This window comes from Globicephala melas, chromosome 9 (genome assembly GCF_963455315.2).
Source record: "Globicephala melas chromosome 9, mGloMel1.2, whole genome shotgun sequence".
In the NCBI taxonomy this organism is placed as follows: domain Eukaryota; kingdom Metazoa; phylum Chordata; class Mammalia; order Artiodactyla; family Delphinidae; genus Globicephala; species Globicephala melas.
This window is the reverse complement of record NC_083322.1, coordinates 43,785,516-43,812,263: the sequence shown is the minus strand read 5'-3', so window position 1 is coordinate 43,812,263 and position 26,748 is coordinate 43,785,516. Positions and strand designations below refer to the sequence as shown.

General features: G+C 39.2%; 1 protein-coding gene and 1 non-coding gene across 8 annotated transcripts; one reads left to right on the top strand and one right to left on the bottom strand.

The window, feature by feature from the left end:
* Nucleotides 1-333: 333 nt before the first annotated feature.
* KBTBD2 (kelch repeat and BTB domain containing 2) lies at nt 334-23,335 on the bottom strand. Of its 7 annotated transcripts, none has more exons than XM_060305442.1 (5): nt 23,316-23,335; nt 21,605-21,706; nt 10,445-10,957; nt 5,222-5,387; nt 334-3,028 (listed from the first exon to the last, which is right to left on the bottom strand). In XM_060305442.1, the coding sequence occupies exons 3-5, from the start codon at nt 10,612-10,614 to the stop codon at nt 1,493-1,495; spliced, it is 1,872 nt and encodes a 623-aa protein (XP_060161425.1). In that variant the 5' UTR covers nt 10,615-10,957; nt 21,605-21,706; nt 23,316-23,335; the 3' UTR covers nt 334-1,492. The 7 variants fall into 7 exon arrangements, with proteins under 7 accessions (XP_060161425.1, XP_030713341.1, XP_030713342.1 ...); XM_030857481.2 differs by lacking the exon at nt 23,316-23,335 and adding an exon at nt 22,780-23,272 and having other exon boundaries at nt 21,605-21,710; XM_030857482.2 differs by lacking the exon at nt 23,316-23,335 and adding an exon at nt 22,780-23,272 and having other exon boundaries at nt 21,633-21,710.
* TRNAR-UCU (transfer RNA arginine (anticodon UCU)) lies at nt 4,645-4,717 on the top strand. The gene has a single exon. It is a non-coding gene; the product is annotated as a tRNA-Arg (tRNA).
* Nucleotides 23,336-26,748: the final 3,413 nt, after the last annotated feature.

Sequence of the window (26,748 nt, the reverse complement as noted above, 5' to 3'; positions counted from 1 at the left end):
CTTTTCAAAGTGAAAGGGAAAACAGGCACAAACTAGGATGTATAATCACTTGAGAGCTAACCAGTCAAAGGGGAAGAGTGTTTGAGGCAGAAAAAACCGTATGTGAAAGAGGACAAGGCCCATTCAAATAACTAAAAATCTTTTTTTTTGGTAACATTAGGCTCTGGTTTGCCTCTTACTTTTTATGTAATTTGTGTTCCTACAGTAAGGCTCAAATCAGACAAATATCATATAATCAACAAAATTCTGAAGAAATCACCTGTCACAAACTAAGCTGACTCCGTAAAACAAACTAAAAGCACAACTAAAAGCATCACAAAAGAAAAACAGATATTGAATATATACAATTTATTTAATAAATTAATGTCATTCAAAATACAGTGCCAGAACATTATGCAGTTGAACATGCTAGTAATGTTTGTCATGAAGCACCTGTGCTCATGTTAGATTGGCGGCACCCCGCTACTGCTAGTGGTTCCTGGGATTAATGCCAGAGCAGCACTAGTTATCTGCTCTTCTGCACCACTAGTGCAGAGAATTCCTGAACAGTTCACCTTTCTAATCCTACCCCCCACACACAACAGGTTAAAAAAAAACACACCCTGACAGCTAACGAATATCTATACACAATCACTCTACAGTAATGTTTGTTATTAAATTAAGATGTAATGACCTGGTTAACCCACTCTAAATCTTTAAGATGGAGAAATACGACAGCAGCAGGTAGTTATATGCATGAGCCAATGTTAATGTAATACAGAAAGTGGAGGCATTTACTGATTAAAGCTCCACACAGACCCGCACAATGAGGGACTAGCAATTCTTATTGCAAGCCCAGCAACTTAAGTCCACACCTGGTAAATGACCAGCTGATTGGAAGACCTGTATTCTAGATAGACAAGTATAAGTTAGTGAAAAGAGAATACATGCACCTAATAGTTAGACTGATCCTGCAGTCATACTTTCCCTGTGCAATACCATAAAATGGAAGATCTTCCTCAACTATAGGATTTAGACAACATTTCTAATACCAACATGGACATTAGTGTTAAGTGCAGCTCAATTAACTACACCGAAAAAAACTATTCCAGGACTTCAGAACAGAAGCACAGGAATGAAATACATATAATAAAATAACCTCAGCATAATTTGCGATATACCACACTAGGAACAGGAAACTACTTTAATAAGAGAACTTTTGGAACTGTACATACACAGGGCTAACAATGTTAGATAATCCAGATTTTTATGCTCATGATACACATAAAAGTTTCTCAATTATTGGATAATCTATTTCATATTATGGAAGCATATCTTTCTTAAGACTCACTGATATATATTATACTGATGCAAATATTAAGTAGGGCATAAAAATAAAATTTATCAAAGATAGATTTTTATGTACTCATATTCAGTCCTTTCATAGCCTCTCTCATTTAGCAAAGAAAATGACAAAGCAAATAGATCAGGCGTGCACTCCCTGAACTCCTGACTATACAGATGGTAGTGCAACCATTTCTCCATCCAATTCAAACTCCTCTGTTCCATCCGGTGAAAAAAGATAAGTTGGTGGTTTCCATGGAGATTCTTCAAGGCAGGATGGATAAAGTTTCCCCACAGTGCATCGAAAATCTCTCCCTAAGTCCCACAGTACACGTTCAGATATATGCTGCCGCAGAGACCACCGGTCAAGTTCCAGATCATATTGGTAAGTGACATATTTAGCTCTCTCATTTAAGTGGGTTTCTCGCATAAACACACATAGAGAATTTGAGATCACAACAGCTCTAACACAGGGATCTGAGTACCTCTTAGCAGGGATGTTGGCTGCCATTTTCCACTCATTTTTATTCACATCATAGATTTCCACAGTTACTGAAGACCCATCTACAGTGCCAGAGGGGAGTCTTATGCCAGAATTGGTAGCAATGTGCAACCCTCCAATATAGAAAATTTTATCACCGAAAGCTGCAGCTGAAGCAAAAGACCTGCTAGTCTGTCTCATGGCCATTTCTACCCATGAATCAGACCTTGGAAAATAACAATACATGAGGTTCAGTGTCATCACGTAAATGCAGTCATGAACCACAACTGCTGCACTCCACTGCCAAGCACAAGGCAAAGGGCTTACCATTGTCCATTCATCTTTCTCAGTGTCATATCTTTCTACGGTCCTCCGGTTAAGTTCTCCACCTACACTATCTCCTCCAATTGCATAGATATAGCCTTCACAGCAAACCAAAGATGGCTTTACGCGGACAAAAAGCATCGGGGTCTTTGGAAACCAGGTATTTTGCTGTGCATCAAACCAGTAAAAGCAATTCACAGTTCTAAAGGCAGTCTGAAGTTTGCTTGTTTTACTGTGATTTGTTTTTGTATTTTTCAGAGGAACTTGACCACCTGCTATATAGATGTCATTATCGGGAGTTACAACAGTCCCAACCTTATGTAAATCAGCTGGTGGGCTGCATAGCTTGTAAACTTTTTCTGCTTGGGGGCTGTAACAGACAGAAGAGTAAAGACTACAAGGATTTTCTGAAGATGCTTCAATGAAAATCATCATCTCTTCTTTAGTCATTCCAAGTCTTGGTTTGAAAAACTTGGGCATGGACTTATACAGACCTTGAACAACTACAGACTTATCATTGGGTGGCAGACCTTGAAACCAAGCTCTCTGTGTTACTTCTGAAAGTGCATCAATTCTGATTTGGCTAAGAACTGAAGACAAATACTGGGATCGTGATTCTGTGTTGTACTCTAGCCACAGCATAGCAGCTTCACGAACTGTCTCCTCCTTTTCTACGTTCAAATTGTCACTACTGAGAATGTCTATCAGTAAGTCATGTGACAGCTGCATGAAAGCTTCCTGGTGATACACAGCAGTGAACTTGTGCTCCACCATCCTTTTAGCACTTTGTTTTAATTCCTCACAACTGAACAGATCAGCAAAACTCAACAATCGCACACAGTTCTCTGCATTTATCTTTTTAATTAAATATTCTCGACAACGTTGTAACACATCTTCTACCTAAAATAGAAGGGAAAAAAAAGGCTGATAAAGGCAGGCTAGACAAATTTTATTTTTATGTAACACACAGGTATATTAATCAGATCCCTATACTATAGTTTTTATTTTTAGATACACATGTTTGGGCTAAGAGATAATCTTCCAGTAATAATAAAATTAGAAGACTATGCATAGTTTTGCATTTCGTCTTCCTGTCCAGTGGCCTACTTAACTGCCCTATTTAGGAGTCAGTAGTATAACATTAAATAGGCTCTTAAAAACCTAAACAGCCTTAAAGGGAAAGGGAAAGAAATTAATTCATGCATAAGTTATGTATTTTTTAAAGCCTAGCAAAATATGTAATTGAGAGAACCAAATGAAAACAATGTAAATCAGTATAGGAAATGATTACTGTTGAGAAGCTGGAATCTGGTTTTCTTAACATGGACAAGACAGTCATATAGAAGCAGAAAATCATACACAATGCCTAACAGTAGTTATTATTTGCCTTTCTTATATGGAGCAGTAGGATAACCAATCAAAAGAATATATTCATGTGCAATTACAAATTACCTATATTTAAACGACCCATCTTAGCCACTCTAACTTTCCTAGATTTGTTGTTTCTTAAGAAACAGTAGATCTTGAGTCAGAAGTGCTACCTACTATACTTATTCAACGACACAGTGATTGACTAGAAGCAGTTTGTGATAAGAAGTCAGGTTGCTTGGATTCAAAACCTGGATTGGCCAGTCAACACTTGTACAATATCAGACAAGTAGCTTTACTTCTCTAAGCCTCAGCTTTCTCCTGTGTAGGATGGGGAAATCCTTCCTTACAAGTGATTATTTTAAGAATTAGATGAGAACCTATATAAAGCATTAGTACAGAACCTGGCATATAAAAACATCATTTCATGTGGTTAATAGTAAAAGCCATGTTGGTAGTCATAAAATGCCACATTCCCAGGCTTGCCAGGGCAACTTACTCCCAGAGGCAGAGTGCTGTTTTGCATTTGGCCAAGCATATGCCTATAGGTTTCATTAACATGATAGAAAAAAATTATAAGGAAAGGTATCACTATAATAACAATGTTCTGGAATCCAAATTTCTTAAAATTCCTCAATTTTTTAGCAATTCTAAAAAAACTTGCTTTTAGAATTGCTAAAAAATTTAAAAAGGTAATGAAAACATATAAGCTATGGAAGAAAGACAGTTCTTACAGTAGGCATTTCTCCCTTTTAGGTTTGGATTTAGGATGTGAATGTCTTCCGTTCTAAAGCACCAGGAAGCTACCATGACTTCAGTGTCCCCAGAGTTATAGGTATAGTAGGACACTGCACAGTTTATGGGTGGGGGGGGGAAGAATACAGAACTAAAAAGGAAGACAGGTACTTAAGGCATGGACAGACTGAGTTCTGGTTCCCAGAGTTACACCCAGAAACTGGCATTCGACCGGCATCATTCACATTTATTCAGCACACATTTATCAAGTACCTACTAGGTATCATGAACTGTACTCCCAGAATTTAACCTTTAAAGTTTCTCCCTTTGGAGAAACTTTATTTCTCCCTTTGGAAAAAATGAGGAAAATATTTTTATATTCCTCTTAAAGTTAAATGTTGAAGGGGGGGCATTCCCTGGTGGTTCAGTGGTTGAGATTCTGCACTTCTACTGCAGGGGCCCCAGGTTCAATCCCTGGTCAGGGAACTAAGATCCCGCAAGCCACGCGGCACAGCCAAAAAAGAAAAAAAGTTGAAGGGGAAACACAGTGAAATAGCTTATCATATGTAAATATATCAATCATCACTTTTTATTTTAGTTTAAATAATTTTCCTTAATAGCTCAGTAAGGTCTCATGGCTATTATGAACATTTATGTTTGATAACTTCCATAAGAATCTTGACATTTTTTGTGAAAAAACCATCAAAAATTAGCACATCTAAGCTTCTAGCCAAAAAACTGAAGCACTTAAATTTAACAAATGCTGTTAAAAATTTCTTTTACTTGAAATCTAAATCCTGTGGTATATTAGGCAGACTATGAAACTAATATGAAATTTTCACCTATCTTTTTAGTCAAGTTCCCATCATAAAACTAAGTTTATTAGCTGATCAAATCCTATTGTTTTTCCCTTACGTATTTTAAAAAGAGTTTTACCTTCTAAAATCTGCAATAAAATTACATAGCTGTAAGACTGAAAAAACGGCTTACCTGCAGGAAGCAAGCTGTTTCGTAAAGTTGTTCTACAGTGCTGTCATTTATTGCCAGGTTACCCGTGTATGCGTACGTTATTATTATCTGTAAGGTGGCTGAATCCACATTCCTCAGGTGTATGTGTGTCTGTTTGCTTTCACTTAGTCCACTCATGAACATGGCCCTATAGTAGAGATGGGGAAAACAAATGTAAGGCTAAAAAGAAAAACTAGACAATATGGGATGTTTATTTAGGGTATTTGCTGATGGACAACTTATAGGGAAAGCTTTCAAGGGAAACAACAGAAAATTATAATCCAGTGCCAAAGATATACCAAACTACTCCACTGTGCCATTCTGAGTGATAACATCAAAACTAATTTAATCCTTATAGTCATACAGGAATTCAGCAATAAAAAGGAACTCTATTATACGTGCTACAACACAAACCTCAAAATCATTATGCTCAGTGAAAAAAAGGCAGATACAAAAGACACATACTGTATGATGTGTATACAAATATATATGAGGCAAATATATAGAGGCAGAAGGGAGATTAGTGGTTGCCTAGGGCTGTGGGTAAGAACAGTGAGTGACTGTAAATTGGCACAAAGTGATGGAAATGTTTCAAATTAAATTGTAAAGATACTAAAATTCATTTAATTGTGTGTAAATTTGATCTCAATAAAGCCGTTAAAAATTTCATTTACTCAAATGATTTCCTAAAAATATGCAGAACAGTTTCCTAAAAATTACATGCAGGAAAATATGCTGGAAAGGCAATTAGTGTTGTGGAGAATACAAAGTAAAATGCCCATATACATGGAAGAGGTAAGAAAACAAAGAATATTGTTGCATATACAGAAATGCCTATAGTGATCATAAGTGGGTAGCACAAGAACTAGCCTGGGCAACCTCAAGGACAAGAAGATGAGAAAGGCTTTAAAATGGATAAAACAGTGAGTCAGGGTAGAACATAAGAACTGTTTTTCCCAGTGACATTGCTGAACATAAGGGCTCATGAAAAACATCGGAAAGATAAGTGGCAGTCAGATCACAGAGGGCTTTTTTTTTTTTTTTTTGGCCTTGAGGCATGTGAGATTCTCAGTTCCCTGACCAGGCGATCAAAGTGGCACCCCTTGCATGGACAGCACAGAGTCTTAACCACTGGACCACCAGGGAAGTCCCACAGAGGGATTTTAAAATGCGATATAGGAGGGAATTCCCTGGCAGTCCAGTGGTTAGGACCCAGTGCTTTCACTGCCGGGGCCCGAGTTCAAATCCCTGGCTGGGGTAAGATCCGCAAGCCCCTCAGCATGTCCCAAAAAAAAAAAAACCACACACACACACATACACAGACATACGAGTCTGAGCTTTTTATTGTAGATAGTGAAGAAGGTTCACTGAAGGGTTTTCAGCATGGATTTATTAGCATAATAAAATGTATTCTAGGATGAATATTTTGTACTGACAGACCTCAAGGGCCAAAGGCTGGAGATAGGAAAAAGGGTTCTGAGGCTACTGCAATAATCTAGATTAGAAGTAAGAACCACCTGAGCTAGGTTGGCAGAAATGGATACAAAAGCTTTTACAAAAAACCAACAAGATCTGGTGATTTTCTGAACGTATGGAATAGACTATAGTAGGAAGTAGACAGGGAAAGAATCAAAGCTGTTTATTTTCAAGTACCTGAAAAAAATGTTAACCATTGAGAGAAAAATTATAAGATCAAGGAAAACAGTTAATCTTGCAAAAAAGGTGAGTTAAATTTTAGATATGTTTGAGGTGCGAGCAGCTGAGTCAAATGGAAGTAATACAATAATCAGTTAAGTATACAACTGGAACTTTGAAGGTCAGGCATTAATGCAGAAGACTGTGAATTATCTACAAAATGACATGTGTTAGAAAAAAGAATAACAGAAGGTTGAGAAACATTCATCAGAGAAATAAGAACACGCCAGTCAGTACAATGCTACTCAGGGCAAGAGAGGTAGGGTGTCAAAAACGGTAGTCAAGGATAACAAACATTGCAAAAGCAATTAGGAAGGCACTAGTGATTTTTAGTGTAGCTCAGAATGAGCAGTAAGAACAGCAACTAAACTTCAGGCAGTTAGGGAATGGAAGAGTGGCAAAAACATCCATCAGGGTGGTTGATAACTTCCTCCCAAAGAATACAGAATGGCCATAAATAAACCCAACCAAGTAACAGAGATTAGGAAGTGCTGTTGAAAAATACCCAAGATGTGACAAGAAACTAATAAAAACACCAATTGCTACTGGCTTCACTTGTGTGGCCCGGGAGAATGGGAAATAACAAAAGCAACCTGAAAAGAACTATAGGAGCTCTGAGTAAAAATGCAAGATTTAGGGGTCATGTGCTTTTCTGTCTGTGCCAGTAGAAGGTAGTTAACTTTGAAAGAGGAAGTAGGGCAAGGGAACAGCTGACTATACAGATGACACTGAGACTGGTTATTCTAGACTATGGTTTATGACACCAGAATGATGGACTTCTGTGAAGGAACTATGCTTCCTGAAGACCAAAGATTAGTAGAAGCCTAGCCAACTTGATTATAAAAATCTTAAACAGACTTTTTAAAGAAAGAGTAAATACTGAATTGCATAATATTATAGGAGGCTAAATTACCATAGTGGAAGAGGTGTTGAGTAATTCTCAAGTAATCCCCTTCATTTAGGGTCTAAAATGAAGTGTATATGTTACCAAAGAAGAAACTACCATTTCAGAGGTTCTCTGGATTTCAGAAGTTCTTTTGATTCTTAGTGGGATGGAACTGGTAAACTACAAAGGAGGAATGTATCTGTTTCAAAAGGCAAAATTTCTAATAGTAAATTTCTAATGATAAAGATTGATAGCAACATTATATGTAAGGATACCAAAATCTACAAACCTGAAAGCAGAATCCAGTTGAAGAACACTTGGGAGAAAATCAGGTTATTATTGTGGGAATATACAATAACAATAATCTACACAGTCCAGAGAATATATATGGGAGGGAAAATTAATATATAAATGTCTTCGTCTTGTGGATTATGAAACTGGTCCAGACACAGGATTTTAAAGATGGATGGCTTTAAGCCCAAACATGGATAGGACTACTCTTTCTACTATTATTTCTACTTCTTAGTATCTGATTTGCTTTAGGGAGAATATATTCTCTCAGAACACCAAGGATGCTAAAAAAGGAAACTAGTTAGTGATAAGTTAATAACAGCAGCCTTAAAGAGAATGTGTTGTTTTTAAGATTGTAACATTAATGAAATACTTAAACTTCTTGGTCTTCAGGAAAACCAATTCCAACCCAATTAAAGATAAATAATAACCTCAGGGCTAGAGAATTTAAAGAACAGTGTTTTATCTATACAATAAAAAACAGACTTAGCGCGGAAGAAAAAAAGGTAAGATACCTAACCCATAAACCCATGTGTTACTTCCTGATAAAGATGATGACAATTCAGAAAATATGGAGATACACTTTCTGCATAGGTTTAAAAGTTACACAAGATGACTGCTAAAATATTACCACAAAAGATTCTACTCTATGATTACAAATATCAATCTGAAAATCCACAACTAAAGCATATAGCTCATTCCAATAATGGATAATCAATTTGTAATTAATAACCATTAAAAAGGGAGAACTAATGGACCCAGGTTTGATTGAATCTATAACCTTGAATTTCTAACACCATCTACTAAGTCAATAAATATGAAAAAACAAAAACAAAAAAACCTGACCATCACAATCATCTGGGAAGCTCTTAAACATACAAATCCTAAAACTCTAACTCAGACCCACTGAATCATAACTTCTAGGTTTGAAATCCAAGAATCTCTATTTGTAGAAGCACAAGAGGATTCTGAGCATCCTCTAGATCCATTAAATTCTCTAGAACCACTGTTTGCAAATATGCTCAGCTTCCAAAGATAAGAAAATCAATGTCTGAAATTGCATGAAATATCCACAGCTAAACCTGAAACAGTGGCAGGCAGAGCAAGGCAACTGACATTTGGGCCTTAGCTTCTAGAATCATCATGAGATGTGTTATACTAAGGAATGTTAAGTTTCTACACCTTCGTGTATGTTAGCCTTGAAAAGTCAAGATTAAACCTGTCCTGTCTACAGCTGCCACTAAGGAGCAGCAGAAAGTAACTTTCATTGCTGATCTCCACTTATGCCAGCTAAGATTTGTAGCAGGAATATACTGGTCCACATTTCATTCATCTTTATTCTCCCTGTCCCTTTCAAATATTAAGTAAAAATTCAACCTAAGGGCAGAGACCAAATATAGGAATTTCTACGCCTTAATTCTTTTCCTCCCATGAAACACATAATAAAGGGAAACCTATCTTAAAAAGATTAAAAGTTGCAAAAGATCATAAAAATGTAAAGTTAAGCTTTATTTATTTGTAATTAGCAAACAAATAACTAAATCAACTTATAAATTCTGAGGCACAGAGAACAAAAACATTATTAATTATTAACTATTTCAATCTGGCAAGGAGTCTGGTACAGCTAAAACAATAGCACAAATGATGAAAGAAACCAAGAGTGAGTAAAGGAACTCATTTTTGCAAAGGAAATAAAAGTCCTTAACATGTCTAAACAGTACCAATTATCTTCTAAAAGTTATTATTAAGCCTCCTGTAACTCTTAAATTTATAAACAATGACTGTTTTCTAAATGTAACATTTTAAAATCTTAAGAGTAAGTGAAAATTACCCCATTCGTTTTTCTTTCAATGAAAAAATAGTATTCTGAACCTTTTTGCCTCCCCATCATTAAAACTTTACCTTAGTTAATTTCAACATATTTCTTGTATTTAATCCTTTGTAAAAACTTATTTCACCTGCCCCTTACTTACACACGCAAGTAGGTGATTTGACAAGCACTATATCACCCAAATAGAAAATTTTTTTGTTTTTTACTTTTTTCTTTTTGTGGTTCGCAGGCCTCTCACTGTTATGGCCTCTCCCGTTGCGGAGCACAGGCTCCAGACACGCGGCATGTGGGATCTTCCCGGACCAGGGCATGAACCCGTGTCCCCTGCATCGGCAGGCGGACTCTCAACCACTGCGCCACCAGGGAAGCCCCCAAATAAAAAACTTAAGCAAAACATTAAGACATCTAACTTTTTTTAAAAATTTAAATAATGTTTAAAAGATTAAAACAAGCTAACATTCTGCATTTGAAATTACAAACTAACCAAGATTACAGTACTTACCTAAAGTAAGAACTACATGTTGCAAGAACCATCTTATGACAAGGGAATTCAGTGCCCTCGACAATTAACACTATGTCCGTAAACAACTGCTGTTCATAAAACAGTTTTAACTGTTCCAACAAGGACACAGCATATTCAGTATTGACCTGCTTCTCGTCTTGAGTGGACATGACTGTATTCCATTAATATATCCAGGAACAGATTAGAAAAATCAGTCTTACTGATGGAAGGTCAAGTGAATGCTTCAGAAATAAAGAAAGGAGAAACTCTGCTTGCTGTTATCTGCAGCATTCAGAACCAAGATTGATACATTCACTAATGAGCAGTATCTTTTTAGGCTTAGAATCACTACCAGGTCATCCTGTGTTAATTAGGTTCTTCAGAGTTTTTCAACACAGTCTGCAGATATCTTGCTCAAATTTGTAACTGTTGTTCAACGCATGAGTGAAAGAGAGTAACACACGAGGTAGATTTTGTGGCAACATCCTATGTTCTGTGGATCCTCTGGAGTAACTAAAAAGAAAAAAAAGTTCAGTTAGAGTATCTAGGTCAGTACATTTTTAGAATACAATGTTTAAAATCGCAGACTTAAATATGAATTATTTTTTGAAGTTCAACTTTAGACATTACCATAAAAATGAAACATGAGAAAAGGGACATTTAACAAGTTTATTACATTTGTGGTTTTAAGTTAATTTTTTGCCTTCTATACAAAATATAAACATTCTAGAAAATAAGGAACACATCAATAAGCATACAGTTTTTTAAAAGTTCTTTAAAAATAAATAATTTCAATTACCAGCAAAGCCAAATCTCCTACTTATTTGTTTAGGGGCAATACATGACTGTAATTTAAGAGAAAAAAAAAAACCCTTTCTCTTGCAAGGAGATTCTCATTTGGGGAGTATAATTTAAATGTATTCACACAGCCTTTATATTTAAATTACTTAAACTATATGATAAATAGATTGAATTTGTTTATTTCCAAAGCATAAACTATATTATAAAATTTGCAGCTCAATCCTGTAACGGAGATAAATACAACATATCTGTCTCTGTACAGTGGTTCCTTCCTAGAAATCTTTATAAGAACATACAATTTTACTGAAAAATGAAACGTAAAACATGATAAAATAGAGGAATGTATTCCTACATGAAGACTTCATACTATACAGATATGAATGTTCTCAAAATGTGTAAATTTAATACAAATCCAACTTGCAGAAGATTCATCTGGAAGAATTCACAAATACTGCCAAGATATTTGAGGGGAAGGAAAAACAAGTTTTTCCTCATACTCTTAACAAATATTAAAATGTATTACAATTCTACAATAAACCCAAGTAAACAAAAATAAACAAACACAATAGGTAAATAAGTAAATACAATACATCCATGTTAAAAAAAACATTAGATATGATAAAGATAAACAAGTCATTTCAAACTAGAAGATTGGGTTATTTCAACAAATAACGTTGGAACAACTGGTTACCCACTGAAGGAAAAAAAAACCCACCTAAGTTTTAGTCATACTGCATACCATTCATCAAAAGAAATTCCAGCTGCATTAAAGTTTAATTTAAAATGTTATTTAGAAATCAGTATTTACAACATATGGCAAAGGAATTACAAATCAGGAAAAACATATAGAATATACAGTGCTAATAACAGTTAAAAACTATCACCTATTTCCTAATTAGATGACTCTTAGCTCCATAATCAGAAAGTCAAGTGCTGTTGACATGAAACCTATAAATATATTTGAACATCACTGGAACCACTAATACTTTTTCTCACAAAAATATCATCCATATGTCAGAGAAGATCACATTGTACTTCCTGCCAAACTATACTATTACATGAACTGCAAACTTGACGTAGACTGTCAAATTTCCAGCCAAGTTAACTATATGGAAGTAACTAAAATAGGTGCAAAGGCAGAGACTTTGGGTCATTTAAGGTAATGACTTTGCTCTTCCAAATCTGAAAGTTACACTATAAATCTAAGTTTACTACTATAACCTCTAAAGCTAATAATACCTAAAATCACTGGCTATTTTCACATATTAATAATGCAGCAAGGCCCAGTGTTAGTGAGGGTGTCGGGAAACGAGCATTCTTACAGAGGAGTATAAGTTGATACATACGTATAAGCCCTTAATCAAAACTCTTGGGACTTCCCTGGTGATGCAGTGGTTAAGAATCCACCTGCCAATGCAGGGGACACAGGTTCGAGCCCTGGTCCAGGAAGATCCCACATGCCATGGAGCAACTAAGGCCGTGTGCCACAACTACTGAGCCTGCGTGCCACAACTACCGAAGCCTGCACGCCTAGAGCCCGAGCTCTGCAACGAGAAGCCACTGCAATGAGAAGCCCACGCACCACAACGAAGAGTAGCCCCCTCTTGCCACAACTAGAGAAAGCCCATGTGCAGCAACGAAGACCCAACAAAGAGACCCAATGCAGCCAAAAATAAATAAATAAACTTAAAAAAAAAAAAATCCACCTGCCAATGCAGGGGACACGGGCTCAAGCCCTGGTCCAGGAAGATCCCACATGCCGTGGAGCAACTAAGCCTGTGTGCCACAACTCCTGGGCCTGCGCTCGAGAGCTCACGTGCCACAACTACTGAAGCCCGCGTGCCTAGAGCCCGTGCTCCGCAACAAAGACAAGCCACGGCAATGAGAAGCCCACACACCACAACTAAGAGTAGCCCCCGCTCGCTGCAACTAGAGAAAAGCCAGCGCTCAGCAACGAAGACCCAATGGAGACAAAAACAAACAAACAAAAACAAACAAACAAACTCTTGGAGCCAGCTGTGTTCTAGAATTTAGAATTTTTCAGATCTTACAGAGGTAATGTGGTACATATATCATGTATTACAAAGGGTCTGGGGCAGAGCTCCAGAACTGAACATCCTACTATTCTGACTGAGGGAAACATGCACATTGTGAAAAATAATACTATATACAGTCTTATGTTACTTCAGGTCAAGTTTTGCAAAAAAAAAAATTTTTAACTTCATTTTAAGAGGTTTTTGAATTTCAGATTGCAAATGAAGTATTATAGAAGATATATTTGGCATTGAAAATGCTTAATACCTCAATCTTTCAATTCTACCTCTAAAAATTTATCTTACAGAAATGCATGTATTAATAGACTGTAAGTCCTAACCCCAGCTGCAGGACCCAAAATTGTCCCCATCCATATTTATTTATTATTAGTTTTTAAAATTTATTTTACTTTATTTTTGGCTGTGTTGGGTCTTCATTGCTGCGTGCAGGCTTTTCTCTGGTTGCGGCGAGCAGGGGCTACTCTTCGTTGCGGTGCACGGGCTTCTCATTGCGGTGGCTTCTCTTGCTGTGGAGCACAGGCTCTAGGCACATGGGCTCAGCAGTTGTGGTGAACAGGCTTAGCTGCTCCGCAGCATGTGGGATCTTCCTGGGCCAAGGATCGAACCCATGTCCCCTGGCAGGTGGATGCTTACCCACTGCGCCACCAGGGAAGCCCTCCATCCATATTTAAACCAGGTGACAGGAACTGGTGGCCAGTGCAGGGATGGATTTAGATTAGACTCCAGAATTCCTTGCAGGGTAGCTGTACAGGTTCACTCTGGTCATTTCTCTGACCTCATACTATGACCTGATTTTTTTGCAGTGACTTTTTTGAGCCCCATTGAATTTGTCTCAGTTTTACTAGATTTGATTTCTTTTTATCATATGCATAAAACTATTAAAACTGAAGTCTGCTTTTAGAATACTACATGGCGAGCCAACTTTATATAATCTCATTGTCACTGCTTTATACACCCTATTCCCACCCTTTCCTTTGAAATCTAGGGTACATTTCTTCCTAATAAAGTAATTTTTATTTATGATATCATAATATTAAAATAGGCAGAAAAAGTCATTCAGACATCATATAAAGTCAACTTAATTTAAACTGATCTGTATCTAGTACAATCCAAAATAAAATTCAGTGTCCCTTCTCTGGGAACACAGACTTCAAAATGTATTAAATAAAAATGGGGAAAAATGGCAAAGTTTAAGATGATCAACAACAACCACCTTAAATGCCCGTAACATATTTTTTATAACAAGATTCCTTCTCTCCTAAAAATAAAACTTAATTTCCCAACTTGTTCCAGAAAAAAAAAAACCTTAAAACCAATATCCTACATACTCTGAAACATTTCACAATGTCTGTACCATATTACTTAATAACCAATGATTTGACTCATTTTATGAATTTTCCCTTTTTAATAAATATATTGTACCATATATCATTCTGTGTCATACCTAAAACTAGTTTCAAAAAAAAAAGTCATACTCCCTGTTGTCTGTAGAATTTAGCATCCTCAGGCTTAGTAATTCTCAGGTATCAATGAAATTGTTTACTTAATTTTCTATTATAAATTAATGGCTACTTAAATTTAACTCAACAAATGTTTGAGTATTTACTAAAGGCTGGTCGTTGTATTGTACTCTAAGGACTCAGACTGAGAGTTGCCAACCACTAGAGCTCCAAGACACCAAGTGCATTTACCCTTACTACAGCCAAAACACGACTATCATTTAAAAACAGGGTGTTTTAAAAACCAATTATTCCAGACAAACTCAAAAACAAAAAGAAGCAGGCAAATGAATAAAATCTAGCTGTCGTGCTCTTTCATTTCCAAACTTTTGATAGAGACATAATACAAGAAAATTTTATTCTTTACCATAAGAACAATTGTAGCACAAGTAAAACGAGGAAAGGAGGCAATTGGCACTTGTCCCCATTGCTAACCGTGGTTCACATTGCAGAGGAAGGAAAAACTTATTGAAGACCTATTTAAACCTTCTGAATTTTGTTAACATATGCAATGATTATTTAATTAAAAAAACCAAACTTTCAAAAGGCATACTACTCTCTTTTCTCATCATAAAGACAAAATATTTTAGGCTTTGCAAGCCGTTAAGGTCTCTGTCCCAAATGCTTAATCTACTGTAGCCTGAAAGCAGCAAAAGTCAACCTGTAAATAAATGGACATGACTATTTCAATAAAATGTTATTTACAAAAACATACTGCAGGCCAAATGTACCAATCTCTGCTTCAGGCTGTTTCTTGATCAAATATTAAGAAATTAAAAAAAAAATCAGTGACAAAAATACATATTTCAAGCTGTTTTTCCTAGAAGATCGTTTTCCCTTCAGATCACACGAACAAGGAAAACGCACAAACCTCAAATGCTTGAAAGTTGAATTAAATAAAATTCTTATAAATTTATTTATTTATTTATGGCTGTGTTGGGTCTTCGTTGCTGCACACAGGCTTTCTCTAGTTGTGGCGAGCGGGGGCTACTCTTCGTTGCGCTGCGCGGGCTTCTCATTGCAGTGGCTTCTCTTGTGGAGCACCGGCTCTAGGTGCACGGGCTCAGTAGTTGTGGCTCACGGGCTCTAGAGCGCAGGCTCAGTAGTTGTGGCGCACAGGCTTAGTTGCTCCACGGCACGTGGGGTCTTCCTGGAGCAGGGCTTGAACCTGTGTCCCCTGCATTGGCAGGCGGATTCTTAACCACTGCGCCACCAGGTTAAGTCCTAAATATAATTCTTAATCTAACCTGTATATATTCCACGTTTCAACTGAAATATTTTAATGTCTCTTACCTAATCACACAACCGCTTTCCCCACTTACTACAGGCTCAGTGGACTTCTGAAACACTTCTTTTTTTTAAATCTAATGTGAGTATCCTTTATTAAGCTTAGAAAAAAAGGACTTTTTTCCTAAAGATAATCTGCTGGGAAAAACTCACAATGAGAAAAAACTATTTTAGAGTCAAAAACACTTTCTCTTTTTTTTTTATCAACTACAACATATTTACATACATTTGAAAAATAGAAGATGTATACAAGACAATGTGTAAAGACATTTAGTGAACACATGGATTCATTAGATGAACCAAGGGCCAAAGACTGGGAAACCACTATTACTTGCCACATTTCCTGGTACCAGGCACCTCAAGATTAATAGAAAAGTCCTGTATTTTATTATTTTTTATTTTTTTTTAAAGTCCTGTATTTTAAAGCTGGTTGTTAGAACATATTCCACAGTGAAAAAAACCAACTAGAATAAGAATTAAATGGGAGTCATACAAACACAATATAACAAAATTCAGAATCTAATGAAGTACAATGTACTCTGGCATTAAAACTATGCACATTCTTACTTTTTTTCTAAGTTCTGCGCTCAATTCAATATTTTTGATTGATCTGTTTGGTAGCAGAGAATAATAGCAATGAATAAGGTTAGAATGCTATACATAGGATGAGATCCTTTCCTTTTTACCGACTTCCTGCAAATAAGTACAGAACAAAGACCAACTTATTTTTAAATCTAAGAGCTTCCTGTAAGAACAGAAAATTTATAAATTGCTTGAGATTGGGAGAAAAAAAGGAAAAGCCAAAACTTTGATCCTAACATTTTCTCTAGGATAGGGGACCCCAATCCCTGGGTCGTAGACTGGTACTGGTCCCCAGCCTGTTAGGAACCTGGCCACACAGCAGGAGGGCAGCCTTACCGCCTGAACCATCGCCTCCCCACCCCACCCCCGCCCGTGGAAAAACTGTCTTCCATGGAACCAGTCCCTGGTGCCAAAAAGGTTGGAGACCGCTGCTCTAGGATACCCAAGCCTCCAAGGTTCTACTGAGTGAATTCCACCACACAAAACAGTTTCAAAACAAACATTCTGTTATTAAATGGTCATTAGGATTAAATCAGTCAACAATCCATATCAATATATACAATTCTACTTAAAAATCTGAAACACCTCTTATGGAAAGTTATTTCAATAGGTTTTCCTCCCTTTGAATAATCAATTCGACTATAAAGTAAATTTTCACAGAGCTAACTTGTTTTTCATTTTCACCATAGAATCAAACTGTAGAAAAATCCAACTTTCAAAGTACCTGTACAGCTGACCCTTGAACAGCAGGGGTTTGAACTACACAGGTCCAGTTTTTTTCAATGGTAAATACTACAGCACTACACGATCTGCAGTTGGTTGAATCCTCAGATGCGGAACCACAGATATGGATGAACATAGAATTTGGAGGGCTGACTATAAGCTACATGCAGATTTTCTAGTATTAGGAGGGTTGGCGCCCCAACCCCGAGTTGTTCAAGGGTCAGTTGTACTCCAGAAGTTTACGTTGGTTGTCTGAAATCCTCACTTCACTTTCCTATTAAAAAACTGAAGTCCTTAGGCTGCAAAAGCTAAAATATGCCCAAAAGTGTATCTGCAAAGAAAATTTACACAAAGTAAATGCTACTATAATACTCATAATTTAAAAATAATGGTAATAATAAATTTTATAGGATCTAAATACTGATATTCAAGGAACAGGAATCAAGATTAATTAGAAAAAGGTGTGAAATATTAAAATTTAAAAAAATAATTCCAAATACTTTCACAGGTTTCAGAGGTTGATGGCAGTAGTTTTTTATTAGGGGAAGCAGATGTGTCTAACTTCACTTTGAAATCTAGTTTTCATTCCCACAGGTGTGTCATTTGTAGTGCCCTTCCACAGAGTAGCTATAGAAACTCAAACAGATACAAAACAAGCTTTTCCAATGTTATACAGGGAAGACCTGGAGGATAAAGGAAAGAATAAAGGATTAAATAACTGATTGTGAATATGAGACTGCTCAGCAATTAACTGAGCTGTATATGTGAAATGAGGAAGGATAAAAAGATGGAGAGGAGGCTGCAAACAAGGACTGCTCAAAAATTACACAGTAAGGATAAAACAGTGATAAAAAGGAAGGGCAGTGGGCTACAGGTTATCATCTGTATGAAGCATTTTCAAGCTGTATATTAACTTAGGTGATGCTCCATCTTCCACTGCTACAAATCTCAATACAGAAGATCAAAAACTTTTGTTAGAAAGAATCCAAGGCATTCTGAATTTCATGTATTGCCAAAAAATTAAGAGCGTGAACTGTGGAGCCAAATTACTTGGGTTGAAATCCCAGTTCTGCAACTTACTAGTTGTGTGACCTTTTTCTGTCATGAGTACGCTCATCTGTAAAATGGGGGACAAAAATAGAATTCTTCTCAATGGACTAAGAATTAAATGAGTTCTATGAAGAGCTTGGAACTGTGCTGCCTGACACACAACAGTACTACTGTGTGCAAAAAAATTTGCAATTACTTTTATTAACGCACTCACTGGTCAAGCTTTTTGTAGTACTTTCCCGACTTTCAAAACTTCACACCTATACAGGTCTAAGGGTCCCAATTACAAGGTCTCAACACTCAAACACAGTTCTCTTTTCCCGCTGGGTGAATGATATTTTAGATAAGAGAAATTTATTCAAAGATTTTAGGGAGTATTTTGATGGTACAAATCATGAAACAAACTAGTACAACAAAGACTAACCTTGAGAAGGCTGATGCCCATGCAGAAAAACTAAATGATACCAGTCATAAAACAAGCCTTTCTTCATTTCAGTGAGAAAACAGGTTTCTCCTTAGGGAGGACAAAATATTGGTGCCAGAAATACTTTGCTTTCAAGTTACCAAAACAACCCTGACAGTTGAGAATGTTTGGAAGACCACCTGATCTTCAGATTGATTGTCAACCACTACACAAACAGAAATTTTTGGAGTCGTGACAAGCATCAATTAAAAGACAAACAACTGGACTTCCCTGGTGGCGCAGTGGTTAAGAAGCCACCTGCCAATGCAGGGGACATGGGTTTGAGCCCTGGTCTGGGAAGATCCCACATGTCGCAGGACAAGTAAGCCCATGCACCAAAACTACGGAGCCTGCACTCTGGAGCCTGAGAGCCACAACTACTGAGCCCACACGCCACAACTACTGAAGCCCACGTGCCTAGAGCCCGTTCTCCACAACAAGAGAAGCCACTGCAAGAAGCCCACGCAGCGCAATGAAGAGTAGCCCGCGCTCACCACAACTAGAGAAAGCCCGTGTGCAGCAACGAAGACCCAATGCAGCCAAAGGAAAAAAAAAAAAAAAAGACCAAACACCTTGCCTTTTAAATAATGTATCAAGTTTGATAAATTTCAGTACAGCTTCCTCTACTCTAATCAAATTCAGAGCCTAGGTCTATTTCCTTGTGTTCCTCCTTTCCAACTATACTGAAAAAACTACATGGCTCCATCAAGTTAGTTACGCTCAGTACCCTAAGTAAATTCAGGTCACAAGAATAAGCTTCTGTTCTACATTATGAATAATAAGTTATCTCACTTTTAAAAAATTAAACAAGAACATAAAGGAGACACCATCTGTGATAGAATAATTATATGAGTGTAGTATGTCCTTTTATTTTGGATATCACTTTTCTCTTTTCTTCTCAGCTCTACATAGACTTAAGAAAGCTGGAGAAGTATAGACTAAAGCAAAACTGACCTTAACCTTTTCAATGGGATTTCATTTTCCACCAAATCAATGATTTTTTTCAATCACAACAGCAGAAGAAAATATTTCCCAGATAGTAAATATATTCATGAGGTCATTAAGGGCATAGCTGCTTAATGATGATTATGACTATTTAAATTTCTCAGTTTCTTTAAAAAAAAGGGGGGGTAAACTGAGGAATACTCAGAATCCCCTGCCTATCATGGAACCTACTACACGTTGCCACTTGTCAGAGGTATGGGAGTGGAGCTGAAAAAAAAAAAGGAAAGACTTTAAAAAACATCTCTCATTAAATGATTACATTTTCTCCAAATTTTCTACAATAATCCCTTCTTCCCACACAGAGGAATCTAGGTACTGAAAAAACCAGCAAGGGAACCAGGAGTACCCCTTCATATACTTAAAAAGTTACTTGAGGGCTTCCCTGGTGGCGCAGTTGTTGAGAGTCCGCCTGCCGATGCAGGGGACACAGGTTCGTGCCCCGGTCTGGGAAGATCCCACATGCCGCGGAGCGGCTGGGCCCGTGAGCCATGGCCGCTGAGCCTGCGCGTCTGGAGCTTGCGCTCCGCAAAGGGAGAGGCCACAACAGTGAGAGGACCGCGTACCGCAAAAAAAAAAAAAAAAAGTTACTTGAAATCAACTTATCATTTCCAATACCCTGAGTTATTTAAATATGATCTGCTCTATTCAAACTCCACAAAACTGAAATGATAAGACTAAGATATAATGAAGGACTTTGACATTTTCATTCATATTTTTTATGATAGCAGGACCAATTCTTTTTCCTGGGCTTAGAACGAGAGCAAGAAAAAATACAACTCTTTTCTAAGTATATGAGTAAAATCTTTGGGAAAATCGAAGTATCTTTTGGCTTTTGTGACTGCATTCAGGTTTCTATGAATTTACTATCCACTTTACTTTTTTTTGGCTGTATTGGGTCTTTGTTGCTGCGCATGGGATTTCTCTAGTTGTGGCAAGCAGGGGCTACTCTGTTGCGGTGCACAGGCTTCTGATTGCGGTGGCTTCTCTTGTTTCAGAGCACAGGCTCTAGGCGCGCGGGCTTCAGTAGTTGCAGCACGTGGGCTCAGCAGTTGTGGCGCATGGGCTTACTTGTTCCGCGTCATGTGGGATCTTCCCAGACCAGGGATGGAACCTGTGTCCCATGCACTGGCAGGCAGATTCTTAACCACTGCACCACCGGAGAAGTCCCTACCATCCACTTTAAACACATTCAGTGCTCAATATTTGGATTTTATGAGACAGCTCGTTATTTCCATTAACCAGAAGAAAATATATGGAGAACTGTGGACTAAAGCACTATGACACCTTTATTCCCACCCATCTCCTTAAAGGGCATGTGAATAATCAAAGCTAACAGATTTTATGGTACTGCTTATGAGAGCAAAAAGGAGAGAAGAGTTATAGCACTTAGAACTCTTCTTACAAAACTGTCGAGAAAACAGAACTATGTGGAAAAGCACGAACTATAAAGCAAGCTCAACAGAAATGCCATAGCCCCGTACTGTTTACTAAGGACAACAACCTCTTGAGAATTTCAGGGCCCAATCTAAAGCGACTTCAATAAACACTAGACCAACAAAAGATCAAAGTGAAGAAGTAAGCTTAACATTAGGAAAATTCTACATCAAGACTGGAAAACAACTGACTGGTTTGACTTTTCGATTTACTTTCAGTCAGAAAAAGTCCTTCTAAAAAACGTCAGGAAAAAGGTCCTTACCAAAGGTTAACTAAAGTCAGTCACTCACAATTGCGAGATTTGAAGTCCATACCACTCAAATTCAGGCAAAAATTCACAACACAGCAGGAAGGGGGGAACACCCTGTCTTAAAAAAAAAAAAGAAAAGAGAAAGAAAACCACTCTGTTAATTCCACCCAGTTAACTGGTTGCCTCAATAGAAGAAAATAAAATTTTAGTTAGACCACATTGCTGATAGGGTTGTCTGTGAATGCCTGAATGCTAAGTGAGCCAGACGTACAGATTCATGTGTCAACAACACGTGACCAGTCCTGTACCTTACGTTTTTATAACACTACTGATATAGAAGATAGATATTTCACACAAACATACCCTTTCATAGTTAACTTTACATTTTTAGATTCTTTTTCTATTTTCATTTGAAGGGGCAATCGTGGCATCGGACAATTCTAGAGATCTGTGGAGGGTATATTCTCTCTTTGAGGTAGTATAAAAACAGATCTTAGATCAACAAACGAGAAATAAAAAACCTGTTAACTCAAAATAACCGGTCCACATCAAACTATGGGATATTCTTCCACTTCACGGTTTCTCAATTCATAGGGAGAGAAAGGTGGTCGAGTTCAATAAGTTAGCGATTTCACAGTCTAAAGTAAATACGTACAGAATTTTCCGTTTCAAAGGGCAGTTTCTGCTTTCTTTTTAAAATCATCAGTAGATCACAATGGGGCCTCAGTTAATCTAGACATCTCTTGGTTACTTCAAAAGTACCGGGGAAAAAAATGCAAGGAAGGTCTTGCCCTCCTACTGCCCACCGTCTCGCGAAGACGCCGCGAGTCCTTAAGGGAAGCAGCTTCATTTTGGCAATGCGGGCGCCAGACGGGGCCAGGGCGCCGCCTGGGAGACCCGCGGCCGGAAACGCCCCCGCGAGTGGCAAGCCCCGCCGCCCCTGCCCCAAGCACCGACCGGAGGCAGAGCCGCAGAGGGGCCGCCGCCGGGGGTGGAGGGAGGCGCCAGCCGCCCGCGCCCCTCCCCCGCCCGCAGCGGAAGCGTCTCCGGTTTGAAAGATGCCGCCGCCGCCCCCAGCCCGCCGAGCCACAAAGGGCCGAGCCCCCTCCCGCCGCGGCCCTCCTCCCCCAATTCCTCCACAGGTCGTCCCCGGGTACCCCCGCCCGGCGCTGGCGACGCCTGCTCACCCGAGTCCCGAGGATTGGGATCCGATGCGGCCGGTGGCCACGAAGACACTGGGCCCCTCACGCGCGGCGGCGGGGGCGTGGCCCTGCTGCCGCGACTAGGGCCGGGGTCTCGCTTCTGCTTCCCTCCGAGGAAGGCTGGCGCCGCCGCCTCCCCTTCCTTCCGGTTTCCCCTCGCGCCCTCCCTCGGCCGGTCCGTCCTGAGCGGAAAGCAGCGTCCTCTCTGGGCGCAGCTGCACTCTCCACACGGCCCGACCACCGCCAGACTCCTCCCACGGGAGCCGCGCAGCCTGCCCGCGCCGCCTCGTCAGCCCCGGGGCCGCGAAACGCCCGGGTAGCCGCTCCCGCCCCGCCCCTGCGGCGCGCTCTCGCCCCCTTGGCGGGCCCCTTCTGAGGCCCGGGAACGCGCGGACAGCGGACCGTGGGCCAGCCTTCGCCAGGTTTCCCTTTCCGCTGCTCGCCCGCGTCTAGCGGCACAAACGTCAATTTTGCAGTTTCCCGGGTTCTTGAGACGCCCCCCCCACCCCGCCCGCCCTTACCCTCGGTTCCCCCGCCCTTTTCCTTTGCCGGCTCCCACCGGAAAGCCAAAACAATTGGGTCCGCGCAGGCGCGTGGAGGAAGAGCCGGAAGGGCGGGGAAGGCGCGAGGTGAAGGGGAAACGCTTTTGAAGGGGTTTTCTGGAGAAGGTCAGCGGAGATCTCGCGTAGGGCGCGTGCGCGGCGGAGGGGTCGCTCCCGAGACGCCCAGGCCTGGGACGCCAGGGGGTTCGGGCGGTGAAGGCTTCAGGCCTAAGCCCGGCGAAAAGGGAGGCAGGAGAAATTCAGTGCTAGGAAATGCGGCCAGCAGGGCACCAGGTTTTATGCCGTAGAGTGATTTTTCCCTCCTGAAATATAGAAATTTGCAGGCTGAGTCGGGGAGTGGAAATGAGGAGGACTAGACAACACAGGACCAGGGAAGAAAGGGAGATGTTGGGCGGCTGGCTGAGTGGGCTTTGTCTCCTCGACCCCTGCTCTCCAAAACACGCTCTGCACGTATCAAAGCACTCTCCGTTTTCTTGATCTTATCAAGAGAGGCTTCATGTCCTGGTCTCTAGGCCAAGGAAAAACTCGAAGCAGCACCTGAAAGAGCCCGCAGTTCTGGGGAAGCTCTGCACGGGAAGCCTTGAGCTAGTTCGTGCTGCGATGCAGCGGCCCCCCGCTCCCCGCAGTAAGTTCCCAAGAAGAGCCTTCCGCTTCACAAAGCAAAGCCTTTGTAGCAGCTGTAGGCTGTGGCCCACACTGGTGCGGTTAACTTGGTACGGCTTGCGAGCCTGCAGGAAGTCGTAGATTTACTCTCTCGTTTGATAGCAGTAATTCACAGATCGAAAATTGTCAGAAATGCCCATATAGGCTTCTTCACCCACCTTCGTAACTTCCTTTCTTGGCACAAGCCCAGTCTGGAGGATGTACGTGACCAGTTATAAACTAAATGCGTACACGTTACTGAAGAGCCTCTTTCTTCAGGCCAGATTAAATCAACTGAATACACAGCAAGATGTGTATATCTGGGACTACTGATAAAGGATTTTACAGTAGAATCCAGAAACTAGATTAACTCAGCAAATCTTTATTGACTATCCAGGATGCCATCACGCTGCTTAGTCTGATTAAATGTTTACGTGTGTTGATATTTAACAACAAAGAAGCCATACAGAAGATTCAGTCATTTAACAAACACCTGAGCTCCTACTCTGGGCCAGACTGGATCCTGGAGATGCAAAGCCTAAACAAGAAGGCAGAAACAACAAAAGAAGGAGTTTGTCTTTCCTCCGCTAGAGGACTGAGAGCCATTTAAGATTTTTAAGGAGAAGAGTATCTTATAAGGTTTTAGAAAAATAATTCTGAAGCATGGTGGATATTGGACTGGATGTGGGGATACTATCTAATTAGGGGGCTGTAAAAATAGTCCAGACAGGAGGTGGAGAGAGAGTCCAAATTAATGTAGTGGCAGCGAAGATAGTGAAGCAGAGGTGGACTTGAAACTAGCTAGATATAATAAACAAGACTTGGTTACTAAGAGGATGAGGGAAAATAAGTGAAGGATGACTGAGTTTTCCAGTTAGGATGACTAGATAGTAATAGCAGTAACTATAGGAAGAGTAGCTAATAGTGAGGATGAAAGAGAGTACTAAAAAGGTGTCATTTTAATAGCTGCACAGTTAGGAATGCATATGGCTGCGAATTAAAAACCATTATATTGCAATGGCTTAAAGAAGCGTCTCTTTAGTCACCTAAGTCTGCAGGTAGTTGGTTATCGTTCGTTCAACAGCTCAAGAACAGGAGAGCCACAATTTCTGTGATTCTCCTGACATTTCTCACATGGTTGCAAGGTGGTTGCAGCAGTTTTACTCTTTACACCCCGTTGTTCAAGGCAGGAGGATAGGGAAAGGAGTGGCTTCAGCCACCTTTTTCTTTTTCTTTTTTTCCAGGAAAGTAAAAGCTTTTTCAGGATAATACTCCATACCCCCAACTCAGCTGACTCTCACATACATCTCATTTTCTAGAACTGTCTTTCAGCCAACTATAGCTGTGAGGACTTAGTTTTTCCAAGCTCTAGCAAAAGGCTATTTGGGTCAGACAAATAGCAGTCTGCTACTTGGTTAATACTTAAAGCATCACTTTTTGACATTTAAAACACTGTGGGCTGGTAGCCTGGATTGAAGTTTCTAGAGTTTCAAAGAAGCCAATCTTTTTGGTGTTTTATCTTAACTGGGAAAAGAACAGGTTGAAAATGTATCCTCAAATATTTGTAATTGTTTACCATTCCTTCTCTCCTCAAAGTTGCCATCCCCTTAAAAATCCTCAGAGGGAACTGGAACAATCAGGAAGAAGCACGTACTGCAGTCAGAGGAGGCTGACTCCTTGCAGCTGCTGTGGTAGAACAACTATAGGGTGCTTGGCATTATGAGCATCAACAGCACCTTGACTTCTTTACAGATTTCACCTCTTAGCTTGGAAGCGGAACAATCACAGCTAGTTTGAGGGTCCAGTTTAGGGAGATCATAAATCAGTATTTTCTAGCTATTATACTATTTTTTTTTACAATGTAAAGTAGCTCCCATGTGATCTATATCCAAAATTAGGCACATGACATTGTTTTAAGCATTCCTCTTTAGTTAAAAAGGCATTTTCTTTCAATTAAGTGCCAATGGCCATGAAACAATCCTTCTAAGACTTCATTTTAAACATTGTCATGATTCTAGAAAGAAAACAGAAATGATTTCCTGGGGAAATAAAGAGGCAACTACACATTTTCTAAAGTTGAATCTTTGCTTAACCATTTCTGATGTTACACATCATAATCATTTAAGATATTAAGATAATCTAAAATATTCTTAATGTTAATTTTAACGTATTTAAAAACCTTGGATTTGGGGGAGGAAGTTACCAGGCCATCTGTGAGGGGGGACAGTGCACAATCCACAGTTGATTGAATCTGCAGGTGTGGAATTGCAGATAGGGAGAGCCCACTATAAAGTACATGTACTTAGAGAAGGGTCAGTGCCCCTAACCCTCATGTTGTTCAAGGGTCAACTGTATACCCTCTCCATCTTGCTTCCCTGTATTATATACAGAGAAAATCTAGTTAAAATGGACATCATTATTACCGGGTAGCACAAGGGAGTTCTTTATGGTAACAGAACATTTCTGTATCTTGATTCTGGTATAATTATAAACATATACATATGATAAAGTTTAATAGAACTACATATAACACCTACCAAAAAATAAGTGCATATAAAAGGTGATGAAATCTGAGTAAGGCCTACAGTCTAATTAATTGCACTGGGCCAATGTCAGTCTCTTAGTTTTGATAATGTACTATAGTTATATAAGATGTTACCACTGTAGGAAGTTGGGTGATGGGTACACAAGGAACTCTCTGTACTATTTCTGCAACTTCTGAGTCTATAATTATTTCAAGATAAGAAGT